Source organism: Nymphaea colorata, chromosome 8, assembly GCF_008831285.2.
Source record: "Nymphaea colorata isolate Beijing-Zhang1983 chromosome 8, ASM883128v2, whole genome shotgun sequence".
In the NCBI taxonomy this organism is placed as follows: domain Eukaryota; kingdom Viridiplantae; phylum Streptophyta; class Magnoliopsida; order Nymphaeales; family Nymphaeaceae; genus Nymphaea; species Nymphaea colorata.
In genome coordinates, this window is record NC_045145.1 from 15330261 (window position 1) to 15357410 (window position 27150).

The 27150-nt window shown below is 38.0% G+C and overlaps 1 protein-coding gene across 3 annotated transcripts; it reads right to left on the reverse strand.

Annotated features, from left to right (window-relative positions):
• Nucleotides 1–573: 573 nt before the first annotated feature.
• Nucleotides 574–20495, reverse strand: LOC116258996 (potassium channel KOR1-like). Of its 3 annotated transcripts, none has more exons than XM_031636571.2 (14): nt 19960–20494; nt 18920–19228; nt 12589–12813; nt 12367–12430; nt 10504–10843; nt 8422–8717; nt 6629–6709; nt 6156–6254; nt 5440–5661; nt 4424–4612; nt 3538–3613; nt 3103–3397; nt 2011–2132; nt 574–896 (listed from the first exon to the last, which is right to left on the reverse strand). In XM_031636571.2, the coding sequence occupies exons 2-14, from the start codon at nt 19126–19128 to the stop codon at nt 637–639; spliced, it is 2478 nt and encodes an 825-aa protein (XP_031492431.1). In that variant the 5' UTR covers nt 19129–19228; nt 19960–20494; the 3' UTR covers nt 574–636. The 3 variants fall into 3 exon arrangements, with proteins under 3 accessions (XP_031492431.1, XP_031492430.1, XP_031492432.1); XM_031636570.2 differs by having other exon boundaries at nt 574–899; nt 19960–20491; XM_031636572.2 differs by lacking the exons at nt 574–896; nt 2011–2132; nt 3103–3397; nt 3538–3613 and adding an exon at nt 3621–4304 and having other exon boundaries at nt 19960–20495.
• Between the last annotated feature and the right edge of the window lie 6655 nt (nt 20496–27150).

Consider the following 27150-nt stretch of genomic DNA (forward strand, 5'->3'; position numbering starts at 1 on the left):
CCATAGTTACTATTCAATAAAGATAGGGAATGTGAAAATATAACACCTTAAAATAGTATGATTGTGATATCATCTTTTGAAAATATGATAAAAAGATTTTTTGTCATCGATACGTGTATTGTAATGTCACCTCAATGGCCGATATGTTTTCTGTGATATCATCCTATAAAAACATGTCATGACATTCCGAAAGGCCGACATGCTTTTAATCATACTATCTTAAAAGATTATGACAAACTCTTGCAAGGTTGGAACGTTGTGACTGTTACCAGGGTGGAGGTTCCTGGGGTTCAAGGGATCTTCTTCATCTTGGAGATTTACACTATTGGAAAGGCAATAGTCAGCACGACAGGTAACGCCAGGGCCTTCCACCCAAACAGTAGTTTTCTTTAGTATAAGGGAAAGGAAAAATCTCGCTAGATAGGAGCTTCCTTTCTATCCGATTCATCCTGATTATTAATTCTTTAAATATCATGCTCGAGAAATTCTGCTCGTGATCTTCATTCGTCTGAAAAATAGTAATAATGTACACATACACATACTAATCGACAAGCCCAGCAAATACAGATTGCTTATCCCTCCCTCCCACCCCCCGAAAAAAAGTACAAGCCTGTGCTGCCGTGATGCTTGTGATACTTACGTTTCCCGCAGACCCTCATCACCATTACTAACTAAATATAACCTCTGACCATCGGAAATCATTTCCAGATCGAGAATTCTACCTGCGTCCTCTGATAAGAGACGTGAAGATGAAAAATTGAACTTCTCTTCAGATGATTTGATCAGTTCATCAAGCGTATCTGGAATCCACATCACGATTCCTTCCCTTCTCTTCTCCTCTGGATCCCATGGATGGAAGGGCAGTACAGTGCATTTCTTCCGTTGACGCTTCTCTACTACTGAAAAGCAGTGCAAGTGTCAGAAAACAGGGCACCAAGTAGAATTTTCTGTTGACGTGGATGACCATGAAATGGAAGTAAACAGAACTTAAGAAAACCAAGGAGATTATTCAATAGAACCTACAAAGGAAAAAAGTCTCAGCCCTAAGGCTCCATCTTCGAAGAACTATAAAGAAAGAAACCATTCAGACTGACTAATGATAGCCTCCGGCAATTTTAGGTAATTGAAGAGCGATTTCATAATTTGTCGGTTTGAAAAAGATTAATTTGGCTGAAGCGAAAAGTCACAAGCAGTCCATCCACAAGACTTAAGGTACAAGCCATTAATATCCTTGGTTATGCATATACTACCAATCCCAACGTCAACAGGCTATTAGTAACAGGTGAAGAATTGGTCATAACTACAGACAAAGTGACAACTACAGGGACAAACAGCTTTGTCCCAAGAACGAAAGTGAGGAAAAAGGAAAAAAGTTAATTGCAATAGAATACCGATGACCAATCACACTTTTGCAAGTAGACATCCCTTGGAATGTAACGTAGTGTAAATGAAGAGGTGGATCCATGTTTGGCAAGAAGGGGTTCTTATACTAGATTCATCAGCATAGGATAATTTATTCCATCATTCCAGCAACAGCGAGAGAAAATATTAGACCTAAACACTGAAGGACTTCTTTGACAAATCAAATAATTCCATATTTGAGCAAAATTAGGCTTTCTTTATTTGATCTTGCAAGGATTTCGGAACTGGCCTTGTGCAGTTTGTACATTGTACTTTTAGAATAAATGGACTTTAGGCCAGTTGTCCATGACGTTCAACCTCAAAAAAGATCACAGAATCAACTGCCATACACACAACTTATTGATCATGGAGTTATGCAATGATCAGCCAGCTTAAGAAAAGCACAGTCTGTGTAAGCGGAGGAACTGACCAGTTTAAACCCACCTCTAGAAAGATTATATTGAAGGAATGCAACTATTATCCTTACCCTAGGGGCAAGAGGAAGGCCACATGTGGTTTAAGGCACCTGGCCAACAATGGTCTCTCTCGATCCAGGTTGTGGTTTCCGCATGTCAAATGAAAAAACAACGCACTTATTGCAAAATTTACCTTGTATTTCTTCATAGAAGTCATGGAATTTCAATGACTGTGATGCCATAGCAGATTCAAGTAAATCCACCATTGGTCTACTTCCCGATCTACGGCCTTCATCAAGAGGAGTTTTACCCCATCTGGCAAAATACATTCATAAGCAGACAAAACAACCCTCAAAAGCAATAAAATATACGAAATGACAACTCTCTCTCTCTCTGAAATGGTTACCAAAAGTAAGCAAGCAATACCTGCCCTTTAGGACAGAAAGAGATTTGATGGTCAACCTTCTCATAAATTTGCACAAAAAATAATGAATATGTTTGTATTGCCTTCTAGATCAAATGGGAATACATGTGAATATTGCACAATCATTTGTTATCGATAAAACACAAATATTAAAGCAAATCCGTCTCATTATTCAGATGTTAGATCATATAATGAAACCACTAAAGAATGCAAATTCAAAAACCCACAAACCTTCGAACGAAGAATAAAAGGCAGGGTAAAAATATAATTCCAGAATACAATGTCACATGTATATAGGACAATGTCCCGTAGCGTACGCTGGTATCGCAAGAGGGGCACGGGGCTCACTTCCCGACACGTCTTAAGGGGGGAGGGGAGGCAGAGAGAAGGGGAGCGAGGTAGAGGGGAAAAAGGGGGAGGAGCTTACCTTGGCACCGCCCCTTTCTTTTTTCGGCTTTTTAACTTTTTTACTTAGTCCACTAAGTTTCTTCATATTATAAAAAGTGATAATCATATTATAAAAACATAATTATTTAAAACTTACAAAGTAATACAACAATTTGTTATAAGTTCAACAAAGTTTTACTTTTTATATATATATATATATATATAAACTTTCCCCTTCCCCCTACCTATGTTTTTTTTAATAATGTGGTGTCTTTACCGTATTTTTATATCCATACCCAAACCCATACCAGTACCCATGATTGAGTTTATATTTGAAAACGGTCTTCCAGTATTTGAAAAAATGAAGATGCAAAATATTTTCTGAGTGGCAGAGTAAATCAATAAAAAAGTGAATCTAGACTTTTCAGCCTTACTCCAGACTCAGATGTGAAGCTTAAGTAAGTCACATGGTACCTGTCCTTTAGAAACACATTCGCTCCAGCATCCAATAGAATTTTCACCAATAAATACATCCCCTGCGCTGCAGCAATGTGAAGTGGTGTTCTATTATCATAATCTTTGGAATTTGGGTCGACACCATGTGCTAAAAGGCGCCTCACGAAATCCGAATTCCCTTTAGCAACAGCTTTACAAAGACAGCTTCCTGCATCATCAATGTCTAAACATGCACCATGCTGAATGAGCAAAGATGCAACATGATCATGTCCATTCTTGATAGCTTCAAGCAGTGGTGAGTTTCCAAATTTATCTGAAAAAAGTATCCAACAATTAATATAGTAAATACTCTTGGCAGCATCTATGCCCATAGACGAGACATGCCTATGTAAAATTCCTAAACGAAAAATAGGAAACTAAAAAAAATGACATGAATTAAAAAAATAGAAATACCCTTTAAGTTAATGTCAACTCCTTCATTAATGAGGAAAGCAGTGATGTCAGTATAGCCTTTTGATGCCGATAAATGCTGTAAAACAGAAGAGCAGGTGAGGACTCAAGATACTAATCTCCGTGATATTGACAACCAATATAACAATGAAAGATGGATGAGACATCAGAAAACAGAAACACACAGTATAAAACAACAGTTCTTTGACCGTTGCCCAAGCTTTTATAACTAAGATTATGTCTTACAGACCTATGATCAGGAGGGCTATTCACGGTTTTCTGAAATGTTCTCATGGATAATAATAAATTTGAACTGGATTACAATATATTTAGCAATAAATTCTGAAGAATTATGAAAATAATAGCATAAAAAGACTCGATACTGTTCGAAATAGGATTTGGATCCACCCAGGATGGGAAAAGGGATCCGATTTGTTTTCTTCCAGATTCAAAATGTGAACTCCTCCTAAATATCGAAGTTTGAACAGGAAGAAGGCGCGGCTTCGAAAACCACTCCTCCCCTTTTTCTAACGATGGTAATTGTGAAACCCTATAAATAGGGGTAGATGTACACTGAAACAGAAGCCGTGAGAGTTAGCTACGTTTTCGATAAAGTAATATGAGAAAAGAGTATGCATGGTCTCCCTTTTGCAAGTAGGTTTGTGATAGTATACGCTTCTCTGGTCTTGTGAGAAACATCACCCTGTCATATCGATCCTTGCGCGACAATCTTAGGCAAATTTCTTCTACATTCAGGCATAATTCTTGACCTGAATTATATAAAAATTTTCTTTCAGATACATTACTTACAATTTAAGAGTTAATATCTACACATGCAAAAAAGAAAGCTGATTAAATGATGATATAGTCAAAGTTAAGGTTCAAGTACCAGAGCAGATCGTCCATCATAGTCAGTCTTTTTCGGGTCTGCTCCAGCTCGAACAAAACCCTTCAGGTGATACAGGTCTCCATGATGAGCAGCACTATTTACTCGAAGAGCAAGTTCAGCTTCTTTCTTCCCAATGTGAAATGTGATATCAGACTCCAGTTGCTTGATACGATTATTTGACTCTTTAACCTGTTAGAATGTAAACAAAGTCTTTTGGCCTATTTCACATTTCACACATAAATATCACGGAAAAGAAGAAAAAAAAAATCCAGCATGTCCAAAGTAAACAAGGAAAACATGTAAGAAACAAAGAAGAGAAACAACATGAATTAACAGAACATATGGCCTGAATCTCGAAAACAGATATTTCTTTGCACGGGGGTGAGAGGATAAACACTTGTAAAATCTCTTAAGACATATAAAAGTTAGGTAACAGGATTAGCAGCACTGCTCACACAATTAGTCACCTAAAATTCAACTGATCCAATATTTCTGCTGCATATATGAATTTATTACATGTCTATGCTTGCATTTCTGGTGCATATTGAGTAATACCTCTGCTATGAAGCAGTATATGTTCAATCGAATCAGATTATAAAATTTTCCACATCCGATATTACTTAAACACAAGTCATTATATTGAAAAAATTGTACTAGTAAGTACATGTGCACAGTGCACAGGGAAAAACATAGGCAAATTAAAAGAAGCTGGCAAGTTTGTGGAGGACATACACTTAGAAAATAGAGTTGCATAATCAATGACAATAGATAAAGAAAAAGAATCACCAAACAACTCAATGGTTCTGAAATCTAGTTAAAGCCTTAAACTGGAAGATATATCAAATGTGCAGGTATCAAACCCAAAAAGGTAACTCAGTTCATTTCCTCATGTATGTGTGAACCTTCAGAATATTTCTGAATGCATGTCAAGCTGTTGCTCAGACAAAGTAGTTATAGTTTGTTGTCAGGCTATTTCGTGATCATTTTTCTACAGTGTAGCAGCAAAAGATATCTACCTCAAGGAGGTTACTCAGGATTGTCCGCCCATCTATGAAATAAATTTGCAGGACATTGGTGAAAGACTGTTTGTCAAGCCGCAAAAGTCTACATAATTCACAAACACGGACAGTATGAGGCTGAGGGATATTGCAGAGGATGGCAGTTTCACCAAATGATGAATTAGGTTCAAGCAGTGAAACTGTTTCCTCTGACCCATCTTCTCCGATGCCCACTTCTTCCTGTAAAAAAAGATGTGATTACATTAACAAAATAAGAAAACTATGCATCTAACTTAAATTTATATATATTGTATGTAAAGGGACTTCCGGGAACAAAAAAATAACTATTGCGAGACCAATGCAGCTTGCCTGAAGCAATACAAGACCATCTGAACTAACTACATGATACAGAACTCTGGCTACATTTCGAGAAGAAAAAGAGGAAAACTGTACACATGTAAATTTGATGCATGCATACAAGGACACCAATGAACTTGCCTAATAACTTCTAAATGCTGTCTGTGTTTCTCCATCAGCTTTGTTGCACACTATCCACAATGGATGAATTAAAACAAAAAGTTCAGGTTGCAAAATACTTGCATGTCCTAGAACCAGCCTAGATCCAAGACAACATTTCAAACATATAGAGGAGAATCTGACCACAGGATTTCAGTTTCTAAGGGCATTATATGCATCAGGAAAAAGAAATGAAAATGAAAATTTGAAATTTTTACCAGCATCCCATGACAAACAAAATAAATCTGGTCAACAGCATTTCCTTGTTCCAAAATCACTTCCCCAGGCAGAAAGAATTCTTCATGCAGGTTTATTACCTGAAAGGATAGAAAAACCAATATAAGAAAACTCTAAAGAGATCCCCAATAATTTGATAATTGGTATACCATAGGACATGTAAGACATGTACTTTGATACGGTAGTGTTGGTGAAAGCATGTCAGAAGCTTTCAAGAGAGAAAGAGGTTTAAGTTAATGCCTCACCAAGGCATTTTAACATTTTAAACCCCATCCTAAAAGAAGATAAAAGTAGAACATTATAGGATTAGTTTTCAGTTTTCAGTAGCTTATATGTACCACATATGACATACTTACATGTGTTCATGCATGTATAGGGCAGATACATAGGCAATAATCACAAAAAATAGACTAACGTACTTGATTGAAACATATGAAACACAAATGCTACTTACCATTTGATTAATAAACTCAGAACTGCATCCTCTAAAGAGTGGAATATGTTCAATTAGTGGCTTGTACAGTGTTTGTGAGATCTGCAAAAAGAATATAAAATAAGCACAACCTTAAGAGCGACAAACAAAACAAGATCTAAAAGCAATCGACAGGAAGCCAGTAAATAAAAATACTAATTCAACACTTAAAAATTCCAGAAAATAATTGTAAGTTGATAGCTGTGAGACTGTTTATTCGACAACAATTTAGATTTGACAGACAAGGTGTTCCTTGTAACGAGACTGTTTATTCGACAACAATTTAGATTTGACAGACAAGGTGTTCCTTGTAACTACTTTGTACAGTTGTGTCATTATAGTATGTTGCTTGTGTTGAATTTAGTGAATGTTTTTCTTTTCGGCTCACACTTCTTAAAGTGCTTCAAACATGAACTATGTTGATGTAACTTTTTGTACAGGTCAGCATACAGTGTTAAAATCTACTTGAAATGAGGTAAATTCACCGAGCCACAACTCAAGACTTGGAAAAGCCCAATAAAGGGTTGAATAAATGCACCAAGGCCAAGATCACAATATTCAAGTGTGAGAAAAATATACATTTAAATCAAGGAATTACAATAGAGAAAACATAAAAAATGAGGAGTGGGAATGTCCCACTATATATACAAGAGAGGAGAAAATCCCTGTTGGAGGTTTCTCCAACAGCTCAAGATAGAGCAGCTGGAGAACCTCAGCATCCATACTGAACAGAAACAAAAAGATAAAATAAAAAGAAAAAAAATAAAGAAAAATAGAACAAAAAAATACATACACAACCTGTATACTTTATATGGTTTATGGTATACATGCATAACATGCAAATACACATGCATGTACATATACCTAAAGATATATAAAGTGTGCAAATTACTCACTACCAATTTAACATACAGGTCCATAAGACACCTATAGGAATGGACAGGATGGCTTATACCTTATATACACTCTGGTGAAAAGGTTATATTATTGTAACATTAACCTTGAAAAAACATTTACCTGCTTTTTGGCAAGAAAGAATGCAATATTTTCAAATTATCACCAACATTTATGGTTATAAAGACAAACGTGATATACAAGGATAGAAAACAAGAAAAGCATATGAATTCAAGATCCATGCAACTTCATCAAATACTCAATCCAGGACAGGCTTCTTCAGCTGCAGCTGTTATAGATTCAAATGGAAAATTGTTCTTTTCTTTTATAGGCCAAGGAGAAAAACTTGCCACCACTGACTGTATATTGGCAGGCCTCTGGTTGGTAAAAGCTTTTGAAATCCACCCTCCAATCAAGGACTACCCAACTCTAGCATTGTAGCAACTAGCAACATTTAGCATAGGTTTCAACAACCTCTCTTAATGAGATTGTGGGAAAACCAGCAGAGATTTACTGCATGATGTTGATTGACAAGCTCTTTTATTGAGACATTGGAAGTAAGTCGGCCAATTAATTATAGAACATTAGCCCTTGACCGAGCTCCAGCAAAAATAACGATAGGCATAACTCAACGGATAAAAACTTAAAACAACAAAAACTGAGTGTAGGTGTGCATGTCATACAGCCAACAGCAAAATCCAGCTGCTGCCACATTCTCAAATCAAACTTTAAAACTGAAGTTATAAAACATGGTCTTATTGTCTTAATGCAAAATTATCAGATTATGAGTCAAAAGGCAAAAACAAGCAGTCTATGAAAAGATACTTATTTTGACAATAGAATTTTCTGTCTGCAAGTTACGGTCGTTTAACTTCAAGTACCTTAGCGCGGATAGACACTGGAATATCCTGAAGAATAGCAGCCTCAGTGTAACTACTCTCATACTGCAAACGCAGGTGTCCTTTGATCTGGTCCCGAATCTCTTTTCCAAGTCTATTTCTATTCATGTATTTAATCAAGTCTGTCATTTTGTCCCTAAACTTTTCAGTCTTCGATCCTTTCACAATTAAGGCAGTCATGTTACCAATTAGATAAGCACCAAGAATCATATCAAAAGAAACAAATATCATGACGAATATCATTTCTCTGGTATTGACTGCATGTATATCTCCATACCCTACATCACAAGTGACAGGAACATGTTAGAGATGCATTTTTTTAATAATTGATCATATTTGGCAACAGAAAAATGAAAGCCATATATGACTAGGACAAGCTCTGTAAAGAAGTTTAGATCCACTATAGCAGGCTCAACACATTCAAACATCCATACTAATATCTGTGGATGTCTATACTATTAACGAATGAAATAATGACCCATCCAAGTATTTGAAAGCTGTGTTTTAAAAACTCACCAAGTCAACAAGAGGTTGACTCAGCTTCACCCGGCCCTCTACCGGGTCAACCCAAGAGGTAGACAAGTTTCTGTTGAAGATCGGCAAGACTTGGCCATGACTTACCCTGACCGGCCGTGACTGAGCTTCAGTCAGCCTGACACAGCCAAAACTCGTTTGACTCGGTACAGACGTACAGTCTAGTGATAAACTTTGTATTTTGTAATCAGCATGTACGATGTATTTATTTAAATTTTTTAGGACATTGGACTCTTTACTTTCGGATTTTTAGTTTTACATAACATTAATATACATGTTGAGTTTGTTAACCATTGGATAGTTGTAAATGTTGAATATATTGATCTTATTGTTTGATTTTTATTAACTTGTTTTTCATTGATATACTGATTGTTGCTACACGGATGAAATGTGCGATTATAGAGAAGGAGCAATAGCTTAATCATCTAATTACTTGTTATCAAATGAGAAAATATTACTTAGTTATTACTTGATGTTAGGAGGGCTTACTTCTGAGTGATACCTGTATTAAGTCATTCTGTAACATTTTTTTGTTTAAATGATAAATTACATATTGTTTTTCTTTCAAAAATAATAATTAACAAAACCAGTCCCGAGTCACTAGTCGACCCGCCAAGTCATGAGTCAGGAACGGACAAGTTGAGTCTCGAGTCACCAGGTTTTAAAACATTGCTGGAAAGACATAATTAGGAATGTCCCATGATAAAGTACTTTAAAACATGGCTTCAAATTTTATACTACTACGTCAAGCAATAACAGTGAATTACTGAAAACCAATTTCCTTTCTCACTAGGTAAGATGGTATACAGAAACCTGATACTCTTTGAACAAGGAAGTGAAGTTATTGATCCAATTTGGCATCCTATGCAACATTATCATGTATACTAGGCCTTTTCCTGCTTCATACGTGATACAGTATTGCGAATATAGCATTCGGTAGTAAATATGGGTCCACTAAATTTTTGACCTAAATCCGTCTAATTCATCTTATGATCTGGTCACCTTCTTGTTATCATGTAGAATCAGCACTGAGTGTGCATCTTTTTCACATTTACGTTTTAGTTCATGAGTCAAGACTATGCACACTTCATATGAATTTTAGCATATTTCTGAATTTTCAGTTTTTCAACGTTATTATGCACTTTATATGTGTTAATGCTCATTCAAGCACGTGCAAATTCATGTTCACAAGCGTTAGAAATTTTCATGTGATATCTTCATACTAATCTTCAAAGTTTCAAACCAAACACCTGATATTGTACCCGACCTTTATCAAAGGCATTTGTTTGAAAAAGTCATCAGAATAAGTGGTACCAAGAAATGGTTGGCAATACCGGTGCAACATGGAACTTTTGGATGCAGCAACACATAGGCAAATTAATATTTGGCTTTCATGTAATGGACAATGAATTGTTAGAAAACTCATCAAAATAGCAACTACTTCGAACTGAGCAGAAGCACTATAAGAATAAAATAAAACGACAGATTCTCAGCTACTATATCTAGAAGTAGAGGCAAGAGAACAATTACCAACTGTTGCCATGGTGACTATGGCAAAATAAAGTGATGTCACGTAGCGTCTTACTATAGATATTTCTCGAAAATTGTTATAGCTATAATCGCCCAACTGTAAACTCCCTATCCATGTATAACCCTCTTGTGATTCTGGCAGAGTTGTGGCAAGATAATAAAAGATGCAAGCAGCTGTATGTGTGCAATAAAGCTCAACAGCGATAAGTTTCACAATCCTTGTGAACAAATAGTTGATCTGAATGTTCTTCTCTAGCCTTTGGAAGAAATCTGCCACTTTACGAGCTCGACTTAGCCGAAGCCATAAGAGATATCTCACTTCTTCTTTTCTCCCACAGATCTGGATAAAAGACAAAAAGCACAATTATCAGTATTTACAATTTAACCGCAAAAATCTTCGAAAAGGCACGGTAGAAGAAATTAAGAATGTTTCAGATGAAGCAAGAATCTGTGTGGTCATTGGAGGATGACAGACACTAGATAGTCCGAAAATTTTTTATCTAAAGGAGCACGACCTACTTATTCACAGCCACATTTATGAACTCATCTTTATTGCTCACAAGGCTTTCACAGCTTTTGCTGCATACGGTTGCTGCTGTGCAAGTAACTCTGTCTAAATATGTCGGCAGTCAAAAAATCACTTAGTTGTCAAGACTTATCATCCAAGAATCCTGTAATCAAAATGGGAAGTTGGAAACAAGTCGATGAAGACCCCTTGAATAAAATCGACGGCAAATGGATTCGATTGCATGGCCAAGAGTGAACATGTCAAATTTACATTAAATTTAATATATTTTATTTTTAACTAATTTTATACATTTGTTCCCTTTATTTTTTCTAAATGCCTTTCTAATATTTTTGGCCTGTGGCCTGTGAATTGACTGATTCACTGAATCTTCAGCGTCGCCAATTCGGTTCACAAACCGGTTCCTATAATACTGCTAAAAAGACCGATCAGGACTAGATGGGGCCAGTCGGCCTGACTTGGTCCACGTTAATTTACTAAGATAAATAAATACATATATTTATATGGAAATAATTACAGAAACATACGTATATCTATATCAAGTCCGCACATATGCATTTATAGTCAGGGATTAGTCAGCTGCCCGCCAATGTGACTAACTGACTAGTCTGACCAACTTGCCACCGGTTTAAAACTAACTAGTCGGGATTTTGACAACTAACCCCAAGAGATCAATAGTGCACAAAACCTTCATCTGAGAAGCAAGCACAAATTTGTGTCATTACATTTCCTTTTCAGAGGTTTCCGAATATGCAGCACACATCCTTTTTGTGGTTCTACTAATAGCGCATAGCGACATGTACAGGTTCCATCAGAGAAGTAACAAGGCGAAATAACAAAACCATAAGCAAGCTAAAGATGAAAAAAACTGCATCAAATTTAGAGATCAAAACATGCTGGGCCTTTTCCTAATCCCCATCTTTAGATTGGTTTTCTATATCCAAATCATATGGAATTAAGTACTAATGCTAGAGAACGCAATGGAAAAAACAGCATATAGCACAGAAGTTCGCAATAGTCCAAAAGGCGTAGCCCGTATGAGCATGTTCATTCTAGTGGCGACTACCAAGTTCAACGAATCAAATTCAATGACACACAGCAGAAACGCAAGTTGCAGTATGCTATGCCACAAAAAATAAAGCATAACTGAAGTACTCGAAAACAGGAAAAATATCACAGAGGATCAACAGCACAAGTTCCTCTTCACAGTCTAATTTCCCCTTAATAAATAGCAGGCATGCCATAAAGAAACATCCCAAGGGTAACATCGGTCGTCAAGTCACAGTTCAGAAGATATATTTAAAAGAACAAAACAAACAGTCGGCTGGCAAGATTACCCTATAGATATAGTCCCATGGTAAGCAACTAAGAATGTCCACAATGAATCCGGATTTAAGGTACCTGATTTGTACAATTCAAACAGAAAAAACAAGAAATCAGCACTATTCTCGCAACCAATTCTCGCAATTCACTACGTAGTGGGAATGCTAGTTTAGAATAAAAGAAAAGTTGACCATTAATGAACGTAGCAAAAAGGTAAAGGGAAATAAAATACTAACCTTAGAGCTATACTATGGCGATTATACACCATCTTATAAGTGTGGTCGTCTCTGTAAGCCACGAAAAATTGCATGACGATGTCGACGAGGAACGCTAACTGCCCAGCAATATCGAGCAAAAACAAGTTCTTGGGCAGCCCCCTGAAGAACCCAAACTCCAGAGGCGTAAAGAATGACGAGTAGATAGCCCACACGAGTATGAACTTCATCCATAGTCCATACAACCTGCTCATTCAAAAACCAAACCATAATAAGACAACCGATTCCCGAATTCACGGTCGTTGGCACAGTGCGCCGTGGGGCAAAATAGGAGGGAAAGAAAACTACGTTGGGCGTGCACCACATGCTTCACTAAATTCATGGAACTGCACTAGTTAAATTGCCATGTTTATGGTCGCTTACAAGGCTTATGAGTACTTGCCCACCTTGGCTAACTTCAACAAGAAAGCGCGAGTCTTAAAAATTTTAGAGGATTTGAACATGCAGTTGGACTACTGTTCTCCCCGTATAAAAACCAAAGCCATGGGCATGCGAATCCCATTAGATACTGTAGGACCCTTCAAAATGCTGTGTTTTTTGTAAAATAACTTCCTCCGAAGCTGAATTCCGAATTTGGAACACTAAGAAAAGGACATATCATTCTTAGGGTTCCAAAAATGGTGCGCAGTACATGCTATTTTCATTTTGTGTTTGCTCGAAGAGAAGTGAAGGTGTTCATTCTGCCATTTGGTGAAACACGAACACCAAATCACGTCCTTACGGGAAAGCGCCGTGCTGAACGCCGTGCTCCCAGAGCTACAGCGAGCTTCCAGTGCATTCAAACTCTTCTAGACTCACTTGAGCGGTGGACTTGATGAGACTGTACTGTGTGTTCGGGCCTAAACGCAAAGTCGGCGCCCCAACACGCAGCTGTATGTTTAGTTTCACAGCAGATCATGTTGTCAGCACAAGCAGTCAGTTCTACTCTCAGCCCCGCCGGATTACCCACTTTCCGTACGAAGGCCTTTATCAGTGTTCTCATCAACTATTCTACTTACTCTTTTGTATCATAGGGGCATTTCTTAAACTTTTTGGGGCACAAGACACATGCTCAATATCCCGAACGAATAACCAGCATCATTCCAATTTGTGATCTTCAACGTAGTGGACAAAAGATACGAGCGTACTATCCTATTCCTATCCGTCTCTTTTCTTACTTCATACACCATATCTGAGCCTAGTCACTCTGAGAATCCCATTGTCTTCAAATTCCTTGCTTTAAGTTTGCACCCGTGTAAAACATATTCTTGCTTATTATTCGACCTAATCAGATCATATGGACTGCATCCTAAGGCCCATCTAGTAAAGACCACTAGTCGGATCAGTGATCAATAAAATTCAGTTCATACCTACAATTTCAAATAATTGAAACCAGATGTCTTTCCGTAAATAAGCATCTGGATATACTCCTTGGTAAAGAAATAAAACCTCGAGGGTCATTATTATTGGAGGAGGTCGGACCACTCTGTGTTCCATACAACATGCACTCCAATGTCTTGGCCATGCACTAATTGAGTAAAACCAACCACAGCCAACACCAGCCCCAAAGCGACCAGTCTTAGAAACCAAGCCAGAAAAGAAATTCACCGGACGTTTGCATCGTCAACGGATTCTCAAATTTTCTCCACATCACGGGACTACAAATTGCACTTAAAACGTCCTTCGAAGCTGCACGAATCTCGTGACCTCGCAATTATTTGCGGTTACTTGTGATTTTCACTTTAACAATATTGCTCACTCTTGACCTTTCTACTTGCAACTAAACTCTACTCGATCAACCATAGCGTTACTTTCTATAGCTTCCCCGTCAAATCCATGCCACACCATGCGGCTTCTCCCACCCGTGATGAGAACCTCTTTTCTCGTTTTTGTTATCTGAATTTTCTAACTGTAGGTCATCACGATGCCACGTGACAGCTTACAAAATGAAGTGGCAGATAAAAAAGGGTACAGTCTCATTTCTTCACGGCATTCCAAATCAGGCTCTTGCGATGGTTGGAGTTAAAAAATAAGATGACAAAAGAGAACCGTATGACGGCTGTGCAGTCATCGCCTATATTTGTTTCGTATTGTCAACGGGTTTGAAAGTATTTTGTGGTAAACTAAAAACCCGCTGAAATTTTAACAAATTGTTGACGGCTGTAAAGCTCACAATCAATGTTTCAGGCGATCACGTTCCTTCGTTGATTCTTTTTTCTTTTCCTCTTAAGCATCACCATGAACGGAACACGGAACATCGTGTCATCTCGCCGTACCAGAGCCGATGTTCCCATCAGCCGTCCGTCCTTTTTTCAGCAGCTCCAGCTATCGCCTTCCCGAGTGAACCGAAACTGAGGACACACGTCGAGTAGACGTCGCTTTCCATTTTAGAAGACAAGATCACCTCACCTTCTTATGTAACGCAACTAATTATAAAGCATCTAGAAAAATAATATTTACAATTATCGGTTTGTCTTTATCATCGTAAGTTCATAGGCTTAACCGCCAGCATTGCCTTGGATGACTTTCCAGTAAATTGACATATAAAAATAGGAGAACAATAATGAAGTTCAAGCGTACAATTAAGGGCTATATATATATATATATATATATATATATATATATATATATATATATATATATATATATATATATATATATATATGGTTAATCTGCATTCTATCCAAGAAAGATAAGCATTCGTTTATAGTAGCCTGTATCGAATCGTATTGACGATAAAAAGTTAATTTGAATAAAAATTAACTATTATGTTATTCAAAATATCAGTCAATGCAGGAGTGGAACGACTGAAAGAGGCTTCTTATTGGCCGCTTGACCATTACAGTGAGAGGCCGATGCCATGTATATCCATCAAATAACGCTGACTGATTTGCTTATAAACTCAAATTTGTCAAGAGATGCCCATTGGAATTACCACATTCCTTTTAATTTTTTTTAACAACAAGGTACCTAACTGCTGCAATCAATATTGCTTGGCAAGAACCAACCTTACATAATTTTATTTCTTAAATTTGATACAAATCTAATAACGCACAAGTACTTACAAAGATTTTTGAAAAAAAGGAATACAATTCCCATGAATATTTAGATCCAAAAAGTGATTTTTTTCACCAGGAAAACATAGTTCAAATGCCTACTCCTGACTAATGGACCCCAAAACATTTGTTTGTGTGTGTGTGTGTGTGTGTGTGCAACTATTTAGAAGTTCAATTGCCGTACATTCAATTGGCCCCCTCTTACCTGTTTATCTATGGCATGTTATAGAACATATCCACAGGTCATGCCATGATGTTATGAACTACGTAATCCTATCCGATAAAGGCAGCCCAGACCCTTAGGACAATGCATTTTCCTAAGAAGAACGCCCAGGTTTTAACTGGAGTGCAAGACCGAATTTAAGTCATTATAGAGAAAGCGACAGCGATCATAGCCAAAAAGAAAACAAAGGGCCAGCCACAACTTCAGATTTTATGGACTTCCGACCAGCTGTTGATCAGATCTCTTTCGACAGCTAGCATTGATTCTTAACCCAGCTTCACTTCGTTAACTTTATTATCTGGGAGGTCAATCAGACAGTAAATAGCTTGCTCTTGACCAACCAAGGACATGAGACAGAAAAAGTATATAATCACGCAGTAAGCCGTTTCTCGGTCGCTTGAAAGCGACGAATAGGACAGCTCACAGACACAAAGTTAATCTTGGTTTATAGATTGCAAAACTTTCCTTCCAATCAATTATTTCAAGTCAATCCATCGGTAAACAGATCATGTGCATGACCAAGTGATATGCCAAATCACCTGATTAAAATGCTTTAGTGTCCCTGTAATGTAAAAATGGTGATTTACTATCTCTATTGCTGACAACAGCCCGATACACCTGTCCAGGGATCTGACTTCATGGCCATGAAGAAAGTTCACAAAAATGCATCTGTACAGGTGGAGAACAACGTTCACCATCAAGAGCATATTATTGACCTTTATTTTGAACCCAACCACTTCTTTTGAGAATCGTTAAACAGCAGATTACTAGAACTTCTCTCAGTCTATTTTGGCAATCCGCAACCTTGGTGACTAACCATCATATACATCAGAAAGACAAAGTGGTATTTGAGAAATGTCTGACTGTGAAGAACGGGAACGACAATAATAGCAGATTCTTAATGGTGCTTCTGCATGAGAAAAAGAGAAGCAACTAGAAGGAACCGTGCAAGTGCAACAAACACGAATGAGGAAAACAGAAAGTAGATCAGAGATGCAAAAGAAGAAGTTTCTGCGAGAAATTGAATGATTAGTGAGACCTCAAAGCAGGAAGGAGGTTGGTCAATTAATCTAATAAAGCCAGCGTTATGTGATTGGGAATGAGGTTTGATGATGGTAATAACGATGATAGCAGCTAAGCCGTTGACCAGATGTTATGCCTCCATACAACGAAGTTTGAAAAGGAATGAAGCAAATGTCAGACCTTGCTAGCTCATTTAATGACCACATTATAACGGTGTCAAAAACATGTTAGATATGTAAGTGATGATATGAGCTGACATCTCAGGGAACCGTGACATAGTCCATTAGTCTTATCTTTCCCATCCTTTACTTCTTTGTCTCCTTCCCCTTAATGCCTAAGTTCTTATGCCTCTATTCAAAAGGCCAGCGGAATCCGCTCCATCATCGTCATTATAATAAAAAACGTAGAAGGTTGACTATGTAGCAGTGTTACGTCCAGGCTGCCGAAATGAGCCGCATAATTTCCACACCAACCATCGTGAAACGTACATGGATGATAACACAAAAGGGACTCACCTGTGGTCCGGCACCTAAATCTGAACAACGTGTAGCCTTCAGCATACGCGCTGAGAATATGCAACTCACCAGAGTGAAAGGGAAAGGGAGTAAGGGATGCGCTTACGTGTGCATAGAATATTTTAATAAAAAGTATTCCTTTAGAGCGTTTGAAATGTAAAACTATTTGGATGGCACCGTAACAATGACGTGCTTTGGGCTCAGGACGCCAAGTGGTGGGCCAAAAAGGGCGTCCCAGTGAGTCCATGCCATGTGACCCCGCGCCCTCGGTGTTAGACGATCCGAAATATGGACAGGACAGCTTTGGCATTTGAAAGACCGGAAAGCAGCAGCATCACGTGAGACGGGCCACGGCTCCGGTTGGATGACAAAGTTTTCGCCCTCTCTCTACTGACAGTCTCGCCCGGTTGTTGCTACCCACAGCGCTCAGAAAACATCCCCAGATCCGGTCGATACAGAGAACTGGGCCTTCTATAACATAATTACGTTAGTTAGTTCCACCGGCCATGTTACTCTCGCAAGCAAGAGCAAGTCCTGACAGGTTAAGTCCGGTAAGAATAGCTCGGTCAAGCCTAGTAAGGCCTATTTCCATATATAGTTCCGGCAATGAAGAAGAGGTTTGTTGTTTGATACCACCAGGTCCAGGCTTCCAGCACGCCAAGGCAGTTGAGCGCGCCAGACCCGGAATGGGAAAAACTGAAGACGTGCACCGCCTTACGCTTCGAGTACTATATGAAATACAAACCAGAAACCACACGTCCGGCTCGGGGAAGCGAAGGACTTTACGGAACCCAAAGTCAACCACCTCGACCTAGCCCCGACCACGGCACACGCGTAAGAAACCCACCCAAGAAGCACCCACGCCGTCCTCATTAAAAGGAACAGACACTATAATCACAAGGAGACACAAAATCGGTTTATGCCACAAACGTGATATTGTACAAATTTATCTTCTAAATTTGTACTGGTTTATATGTATATATATATATATATATATATATTTTTTTTTTTTTATTCATTCATTTATTTATTTATCTGGAAAATCTTATGATATTGCAATTGACATAACTATAAGAATATAAAATCGTAGGCAAAAATTAAGAAACGGCTAGAAATTTGTTCAAAACGTTATATCATGGAACTTGCGCAAACGACAGGAAGGATCATTATATAGCCATTCAAACAAAAAGTTCTAAAAAAAACTACAGCATGTTACCTTATATTATCTGTTTTAAATTTTAACATTTTTTCTTGCCACATCCATGAGGATGAGATCAACCGGGAGTCTTCGTCCCTGAATCGATACTGCAGGTATCGACGAGCAGAAAGGAACCGAATACTCTTGATGGAGAGCCTACTCACCAGGCTGAACCTAGGATCTCTACAGGGTTTTTATGGTGCTACAGATCGTCCACGAACGCATACGGGTGCGGGGTCCACATGATCAAAAGAGTGTGTGTGTGTGTGTGTGTGAAAGAGAGAGAGAGAGAGCTAACCGGCCGTCCGGCAGGATGATGAAACCCTTCGAGAAGCCTCTGAAGCCGTTGGAGACGCCATTCTTGGCCCCGTACCGCTGACGCCCGTCTAATCCCAACTCGCTCGACAGAAACGCGAACTGGTTTGCACGAGACGACGTGATCCTTTCTCTCACGTCTTCCACCTCCAGCTCCTCAGGCGACGAGTCATCGCCTTTGCGCCAAGGCATGATGATCGACGCCCCTTTTTTATCGTCTGCGTATATCAGACACTCTGCTCTAAATCCAAGTCTCCACTTCTAGGGCGGCCAGTCTTTGCCTGCAATGCACCTGAGAACGAAAGGATCGAAATCTAGAGCCCGTTAGCGATGCCGTTTTTTGCCGTCGCGGAGAAAAAAAAATTACGGGGCCCAGACAACGAAAAAACGTAACATATCAAATTGCCGAACGAAGAATTAAATCACGGCCTTTTGAAAAGATTTGCCAAATGGCTTGGGAACACCCGGAATCCGATGGTAAACTGTCATTAACATAATGCATTTTTACTTTTTTTAACTCCTTCGAGACAGAACTCTTACTAAGTGAGGGAGAGCAATGAGCAAACTTTCTTTAAAGACAAAGTAACGCAGGATTTCCCTCTTGGAATCAAGTTCCGACCTACAAAATCATGCAAATGTCATTATTCAGGAGCCCTTTACCTATTTCTTCCTAAACTTGTAAAATTGAACAAGACGAAAAGCCACCGGTGGATACGAAAACTTGCATCACCTCGATCTCTAAAGGAAGTTCGAAATATATGGATATAAATTGGTAAAATCGGATAATCGGCTTCCGGAGACTCAATTCCATCGCAATAAGTATAAATAAGGCGAAATTACCTAAAACGATCACCGTCTCCAAATCTGCACAGCAGGAAAACAGAAGGAGGAAAAGAAAACAAAAATGCAGTAGAGACAGACCGTGAATCTATGAGCACTAACCAAAAATTTCACTCTCTTCCATCAGCGATTGGGAACAAAACTACACACAAAAAAAAAAAAAAACGATCTATCGTCGCTCACCGGAGAAACGCCTGGTCCGCCCCAATCCGAACAGAGGAACTCACGGTCACGGGTGCCCTTCTTCTTCCGCTCCTTATCTTTCTTTCCCTTTCCTCCCTCTCCCTTTCCGGTCTGTTGAGAGTTCACGATCGCCTTGTTGCAATGACGCCGAAAGCACCCCTTGTGGCCACTCAGTGGCGAAACACCGGTAGGAAGCCACGGTTGCTCCACTTTTCCCCTCCTATTGGCTCTCCGCCACCAATATATGATGAGCGAAAGGGTTTTAAGCAATAAATAAAGAAAGAGGCGGGTGACCGGAGGCAGTGTGCCACTCCCGCACGGGAACGAATGTTTGCAAGTAGAGTTGGAGGGAAAGTGGGCGGGCCACTAAAATTTTGAGGGCAGCGGCGTGTGCTGGGTAACAGTGCGGCCCCTGGCGAGAAACGTGGCTCTTTTGGGCGGAGGAGCCATCGTTGGCGCCAACCTTGCCCACCGGGCCCGCTGTTTCCAGTTCCCGGCGGTGAGCGCGCTACGGCCCGAGCTGGTAAACGGACCCAGCAACACCATGGCCCCATGCAAAGGCTTGAGTCGTTACTAAGCTAATAGGTCATTTCCTTCCTGAAATTGATGCTACGAATGACTTGTTAAATCCTTAAAATAGTTTTATCATGTGATGAAATTTTTATTTTTCTTTCTTCAAAAGACAAGAAGCTGAATGATTACTTTGAATGGTAAACATCCTTTGTTCGAAAATGGAGAATTAAACCAAAGAATTTAAGTCATTGAGGATAAAAGTGTCACTTACGGTTTTCTTTCCTGAATAAGATAAAGGGTTACGCACAACGCAAACCTTTTTAAAAACTCATCTTTTAAGAAAGGCAACTCATTGAATCGTAGACTTGGGTTCTCTTCGTCATAACTTTGCAAGCAATCCACAGAGTCGGACCGCCAAACTAAGACCGGAAAAAGGGGGATTCGAGCCTTTTTGTTTGGTCTGACGCAAGAACCAGCACACCATAGTGTGATGTAACTTTTTATAAGATATATTTGATTTCACTGATAAATGGACTCAATGGCATATTCATGTACGATTTGAAAGTGAAACTTTGGGAAGTGGACATTTACTTTGGGCAAATGTTTACATAATATCTTTATAAGAGGGTGCATCAACGTTTGCTTTGCAGACTGAAAACAAATAAGAATGCAAAGAAAGTAAGGTTTTTTTTCTCTTGGAAAAACTTTTCATTCCAAAATGTATGAAAAACATTCTGCCTGACTTTTTTTTATCGTGTTGTTTGGTCACCTCCATGCAAACACACCAACCTAAACCCCCTGCCTCACTTAGTTAACAATGCACCACTTTGACAAACTCATAATGAAGCTTTGGAAAGTTATCATACTCGCACATACACACAACAAAAGCTCACCACTTCAAGCGATAAAATATAACATATTCGGTGCATATTACCCGTTCAAAAGCAATAGTGCTTTTTGGGGAAATATAACAAACGCACGTACATGCTTTAACTAACGGAGGATAGTGGTCAGTGTCATTGAGATGCAAATGCGGAAGGGGCCGAAACGACCACAATCCGAATAACAGCAGATACGTGGTCCATGCTTAATAAAATCAACCTATATATATATACAGCAGCAACATCCCGTCAGTTTGCCTGATACAGTAATAAAATAATAGCTAAAGGTAATTGTTATTTTAAGTTAATTGGTGGTTTCTCCTTCTTAATAGGAAGAAAAAGGCCTTCTAATAAAGTCTAGGCATCTAAACTAATAAGGAGTGGGGCTTGGGCCTGCTTGACACCCCAAACCTAGGCTTCGATCCGACTCAACATTTAAAACTTGAGCTTTGGTTTGATTAAATTAATATATATATAGTTATATAAAATAATATGTAAATATAATTAAATATTATAATTATATATAAAAATCAATAAAAATATATACTAAAAAAATTATGAGACCCAACTGGGCTTAGTCGGGCCGGCCCGATAACATATCGAACTGGCCCGGTGCCTTTTTTTCGAGTCAAGCAGAGGTACTCAACCCAACGTCAAGCCTTACTTCTAAAACTACATCTAGCGGACATCAACCTATATATATCTTTCCTCCACTTATTTTTTTCATTGATTTTCTGGGATCCTTCCTTATGATGCTATGCAAACGCATAGCTAGCTAGCCGAACCAGCGGCTAGAAATAAAGCAAGGGGAAAGGTACTCCCCATTAAAAATTACACCTCTATCTATCGAAGCTTAATGTAATCAAAATCACGGCACATGGACCGAGTAAGATTTGTCGACAACGATCGGGAACATTTGGAATCACCAACCCCACAAATTGGCCCCTTCCTTTTAAATTATTCAAAACCGAGTCATTGCACTGAAAAGAATGCACGCGAAAAAAAAAATAAAAAAAATCGAAATTTTCTCTCGACCATACTCATCATTTAGCCTATTTGCTTGAGTTCTGTAGCCTGTACGGAAGCATGTGTTATGGCCCAAACATGGGATTAGTGTGTTTGAAAAGACAAAAATACCCTTTACTAAGCATGTTGAAAAATGATTGTTTATTGACAAGGACAAAATGCAAATAAATAAACGTTTTTTTGTTGTTATCATTTTGTACGACAAGGTGGCTGCGAGGGTTATCGAACCGAACATTTGCTGTATTAAAGGCTTTTTGTTATTATCATTTTGTCTTTCCGACACACTCTCTATCAAAACTCAAACCGCATCATTTTTACACCTCAGTGAACATATGCATATGTATCAAACGGATTTAAGGGGCATTTTACCTATTTTTAAAAAAATATATATATATTAAAAATTTATATTTTTTGGCTTTCAATCTTATATTTTTATAGAGGTCAGCCACTTGGTCAAAAAATGTGTACGGTGGTGCATATAACCAGCTTCAATCAATCAACGCAAGCCGCTTGCTGAGGGCTACCTAATAAGCAAAAAAATGGTGGTTGACGTGGATTTCAGCGGGAACCAAATGCTAATGCAAACGTTGAGCACTGCCCACAACTACAAATTAACAATTAAGAAAGCAAGATACGTAAACTTGTTAGAGAAATTGGTGAAAGGTTTCAACGAGAAGTTTGGCAGACAAGTGGATGGACACGAAGCATCAGCCCCACGTAATTTAGCATGAACTACGGCACTTATGCCGAAATCTTTGGCATATGCTTTGAAAAAGATCAAGCATCTTGGTGACCAATTAAACATTTAAAAAGCGCTCCTACTTGTTTTCGGTCGTTCTCTCGAGAAGAAGAATAAGAAGTGGTGCTTACCCCAGCGGAGCGAAAGAGATCGACCATAATTAAGCTTTTCGTGGTCCACATATAGAATGTCATTTTGCATTGGTTAAACTACGAATATTGTTTTCCATAAAATAGTTACAACATTTTTTTTCAGGAGTTCTTTTATAAAATTGTTTTTCTCAAAAATATTAAGAAAATTTCAACAACTTTTTAAAAATTATGAAAATGCTCAATTTTTTTTTAAAAATAAAAATTACGAAGAAATGAAGAGAATTTGATTTTGACAATATTTTCAAAATCTCGCAATTTATTTGTCTTTTTTTGCTTTATTTGATTCTTTCGTAATCATCTCAAGATTTTTAAAAAGCTTCTCATATCTGTGGCAGGTTGTATCTGGTAAAAGATGTTTTGTCTTTTTTTTTTTTTTTTAACGCTTATCTCACTTACTTACAATGTATTTAACTGTTCTGAATTCAATGAGTGTGACGCGTGTTCAACTTCCATGCAATTTTTCACCGGACAGCCGGCTGATCTGCCAACGCATTGCAAGTGGCTTCTCTTATATGTTTGTGAGGCAGATTGAAACCACCTGCTGATGCGGATTTGAAAAACGAACTTCTCCGATCCTTTCTTTTTAAATGAATGGAAATCGAATCTGTCGCACATCCGTTTGCGTCATTAGTTAATATGGGTACTATGAGTCACATATTTTTTTTTATTGTTTAGAAATATTTAAAGTTTTATTTTAACTATTAAATACATTTTATTAATTTTTAAATGAACATAATAATATATTTTCACTGATTGATTGAATTGCTTGACCCACCGATTCAATGTTAGTGTACGGCGCGCTACGTCAGAATCAATAATAGCATAGTCACATGGTGATGGGTGTGGGAGTTTTACAATGTTTGTTTATTTTACAGATACATTTTATTGTATATATATATATATATATATAACTGCTCTTAAAAGCATTAAAGTTATTGAATTAATGCTTATTTCAGCCAAAATTTGCGGCTCCCTGGATTAGGCAATGGCTGCTTGGATAGCTTTGGAATACTATGAAAGGTTAGAGAAGAAATTAACTGGGAGACCGCAGATAATAGCGTGGATTTTTTGCTGCATCATATTCAATTGATGGCTTTCAAAAAACAGAAAAGTAAATGAAATAGAGATCTTTAACATTTGTTAATGTGAGCCTAACAGGACATTGAGAGACCATATGCTAGAGAAGAAACATATGAATCAATTATATGTGAATGGAAGAATTCTGCTCTGGGGTCAGCGTAGCACCTGGGAGAACAGGGAACAGTATGCTGCTGCTGATATATATATATATATACACACACAAAACAACAACAACAAAAAGAACAACAAACCATTCAATGTGATTCAAGCTATTATAAATATAATATATTCGAAGCATGTTATCCGTTCAAATACCATATATGCTTTTAAGGAAATATAACAAACTAACCAAGGATAGTGGTCGGAGTCATTAATATAGGGCTATATCAGCCGATATGCAGTACTGATAGCTAATGGGGAAGGCACCCAAACGACCCCTTTTAAATATAAGCTGATATGTGGTCCATGCTTAATTAAATCAACCTATATATATATATATATATATATATATATATTTATATTTATTTATTTATTTATTTATTTATTTATTTATTTATTTATTTATCAGCAGCAGCAATATGGCGTCAGTTTGCCTGATGTGTTAATAAAATCATAGCTAAAGGTAATTGTTATTTTAAGTTAATTGGTGGTTTTTCGGTATTAATATATGAAACGCCTATTGAGCCCAGGCATTCGGCTTTCTCCTACTGTCTTTCCATTTATTTTTTAAGATCCTTTTTTACAATGGTACTGCATAGCAGATGCTCGTGTCCCTAAGTAGATGCAATTCTACACTCTAAAAAGCAAGAGAAAAAGGAGGAGCTTTACGTAATCACGTCAAGTTTTTAGACAAAAAACAAAAAAAAGGCAAAGCGAGTCCCCACTGAGAATAACACTTCCATCGAGGCTTAATATAATCAATATCATGGCTCATGGATCAAGCAAGTTTTTTTCTCGAGAGAGAGAGCGTCCAGAATCAGTATCCGAGGGATGCACGTAAAAAAAAAAATGCAAATTATTCACCAAATCATTGCCTTTTTCTCTTAAAATGGTCGTTGTCAACAGGAGCTGCTGAGCTTTATAGACCATACGAAAGGCAAGCTAGTTATGTATCAGGGAAAAAACATGGATAGTGTGTTTGAGTGGACAAAAAGTATCATCCTTCAAACACGGTTTTGAAGATGGTCACTTCCGAGGACAAAATGGGAATACTAAACTTTTTCGCATTAACATATATCACACTAGACTGACTGTAGACACACACATATATCATAGATGCATAAATATCAACGGGATTTTGGGGGCATTTTAACTATGTAAAGAAATTGATATTTTAGGAAATTCAAAAAAATTCGCTTCCACTTTGATCATTTTGCACCCTGGTAAACAACAAATGATGTAGAAGGTTGGCTGAACCCCACGACTACAAATTAACAGAGCAAGATAAGTAAACTTGTTAGAGAAATGCATGAAAATTTTACAGATGGCGGCCATTGCTATGAGATGATGTGCGCCTTTGGAGTTTTTAAGCAATTTAGATACCTACAAAAAAAAAGTATGGCAGACAAATGGATTGACATGAGGCATCAGCCCCCACGTAATTTAGCATAAACTACGTCACTTGTGTGCCGAAATCTTTGGAATATGCTTTGAGAAAATCAAGCATCTTGATGAACTACTAAAAATTTAAAAAAAAAAGAGCAATGCATACCGCCGCGGTGTAGAGATTGACCAAAATTCGTGGGTCCGCCGGCGTTATGTCATTTTACGGTCGTTGTTACGAATATTGTTTTCGAGAAAATGGTAACAATTTTTTTTTTCGGGTATTCTCGAAAAAAAAAATGAGTCTTTAAAAATGTTTAAAAAATGAAAATAATAAAAAAAACTTAACAAAAATTAAGAACTATAGAGTGTCGGGAAAAAATCGCAATGGAATGAAGAGATTTTCATTTTGGCAATATTGTATTGAATCAAATAAGAGTGTTTTGCTTTTCTTCTTTTATCTCAATTCCAATGCATTTAACTATTCTGAATCTTATACGCGCGACCCGTGTTGTAATTTCACCTGGTAACTGGCTAGCCGGCTGCCGGCCGGAGGTGGGATATAATGGAAGAAGAAGGGCCGGCCCACATCTGCGAGCGCCTTGTTAGTGGCTTCTCATATATTTGTGACGCACATTCAAACCCCATGCTGATCCGGATTTGAAAAACGAAGTTCTCCGATATGAATAAAGTTGGCGTCTTTTGAAAACGATGAGTTTGAATCGAATCTGTCGCAGACCCATTGGTTCATCGGTTAATGTGGGTACTACGAGTCACATATTATTCTTTTATTGTTTTAAAATATTTGAAATTTTTATTTTAACTATTAAGTATAGTATATTTTTACGGATTCACTGAATTACTGACACAGCCTATTCAATCCTAGTGTACGGTCGATCCATTGAGGAGTGGAGCTTAAGTTCAGTCAGCTCGAGCTTGGCTCGACTAACGAAACCTTGAGCTCGACTCGGCTTGAGTTTGTAAATAGCTTGACCAAAGCAACTTGAACTCGACTCAGCAGTTATGTATTGAGCTCTACTCAATTAAGGCTCGACCAACTCATTTGAATAGAATTGATATTCATCATTATGTGTTGAGCTCAAGCTCAACTCGATTAAGGCTCGACAAACTCAAAAACTCGTTTGAATATATCGATTTGATTAAGGCTCAAGCTCAACTCGACAGTTACGTGTTGAGTTCGAACTCAACTCGATTATTTGATCGAGTCGACTCATGAACTCGAGTTTGACTCGTTAAG

Coding starts and splice junctions, on each gene's coding strand:
- LOC116258996 (XM_031636570.2), bottom strand. CDS start 19,128: ATGCCTTGGCGCAAAGGCGATGACTCGTCGCCTGAGGAGCTGGAGGTG. Junction 5,662..6,155: donor TTGTTTGTCATGGGATGCTG/GTAAAAATTTCA, acceptor CTTTTTTTACAG/GAAGAAGTGGGCATCGGAGA. Junction 900..2,010: donor CTTCTATGAAGAAATACAAG/GTAAATTTTGCA, acceptor ACTGCTTTTCAG/TAGTAGAGAAGCGTCAACGG.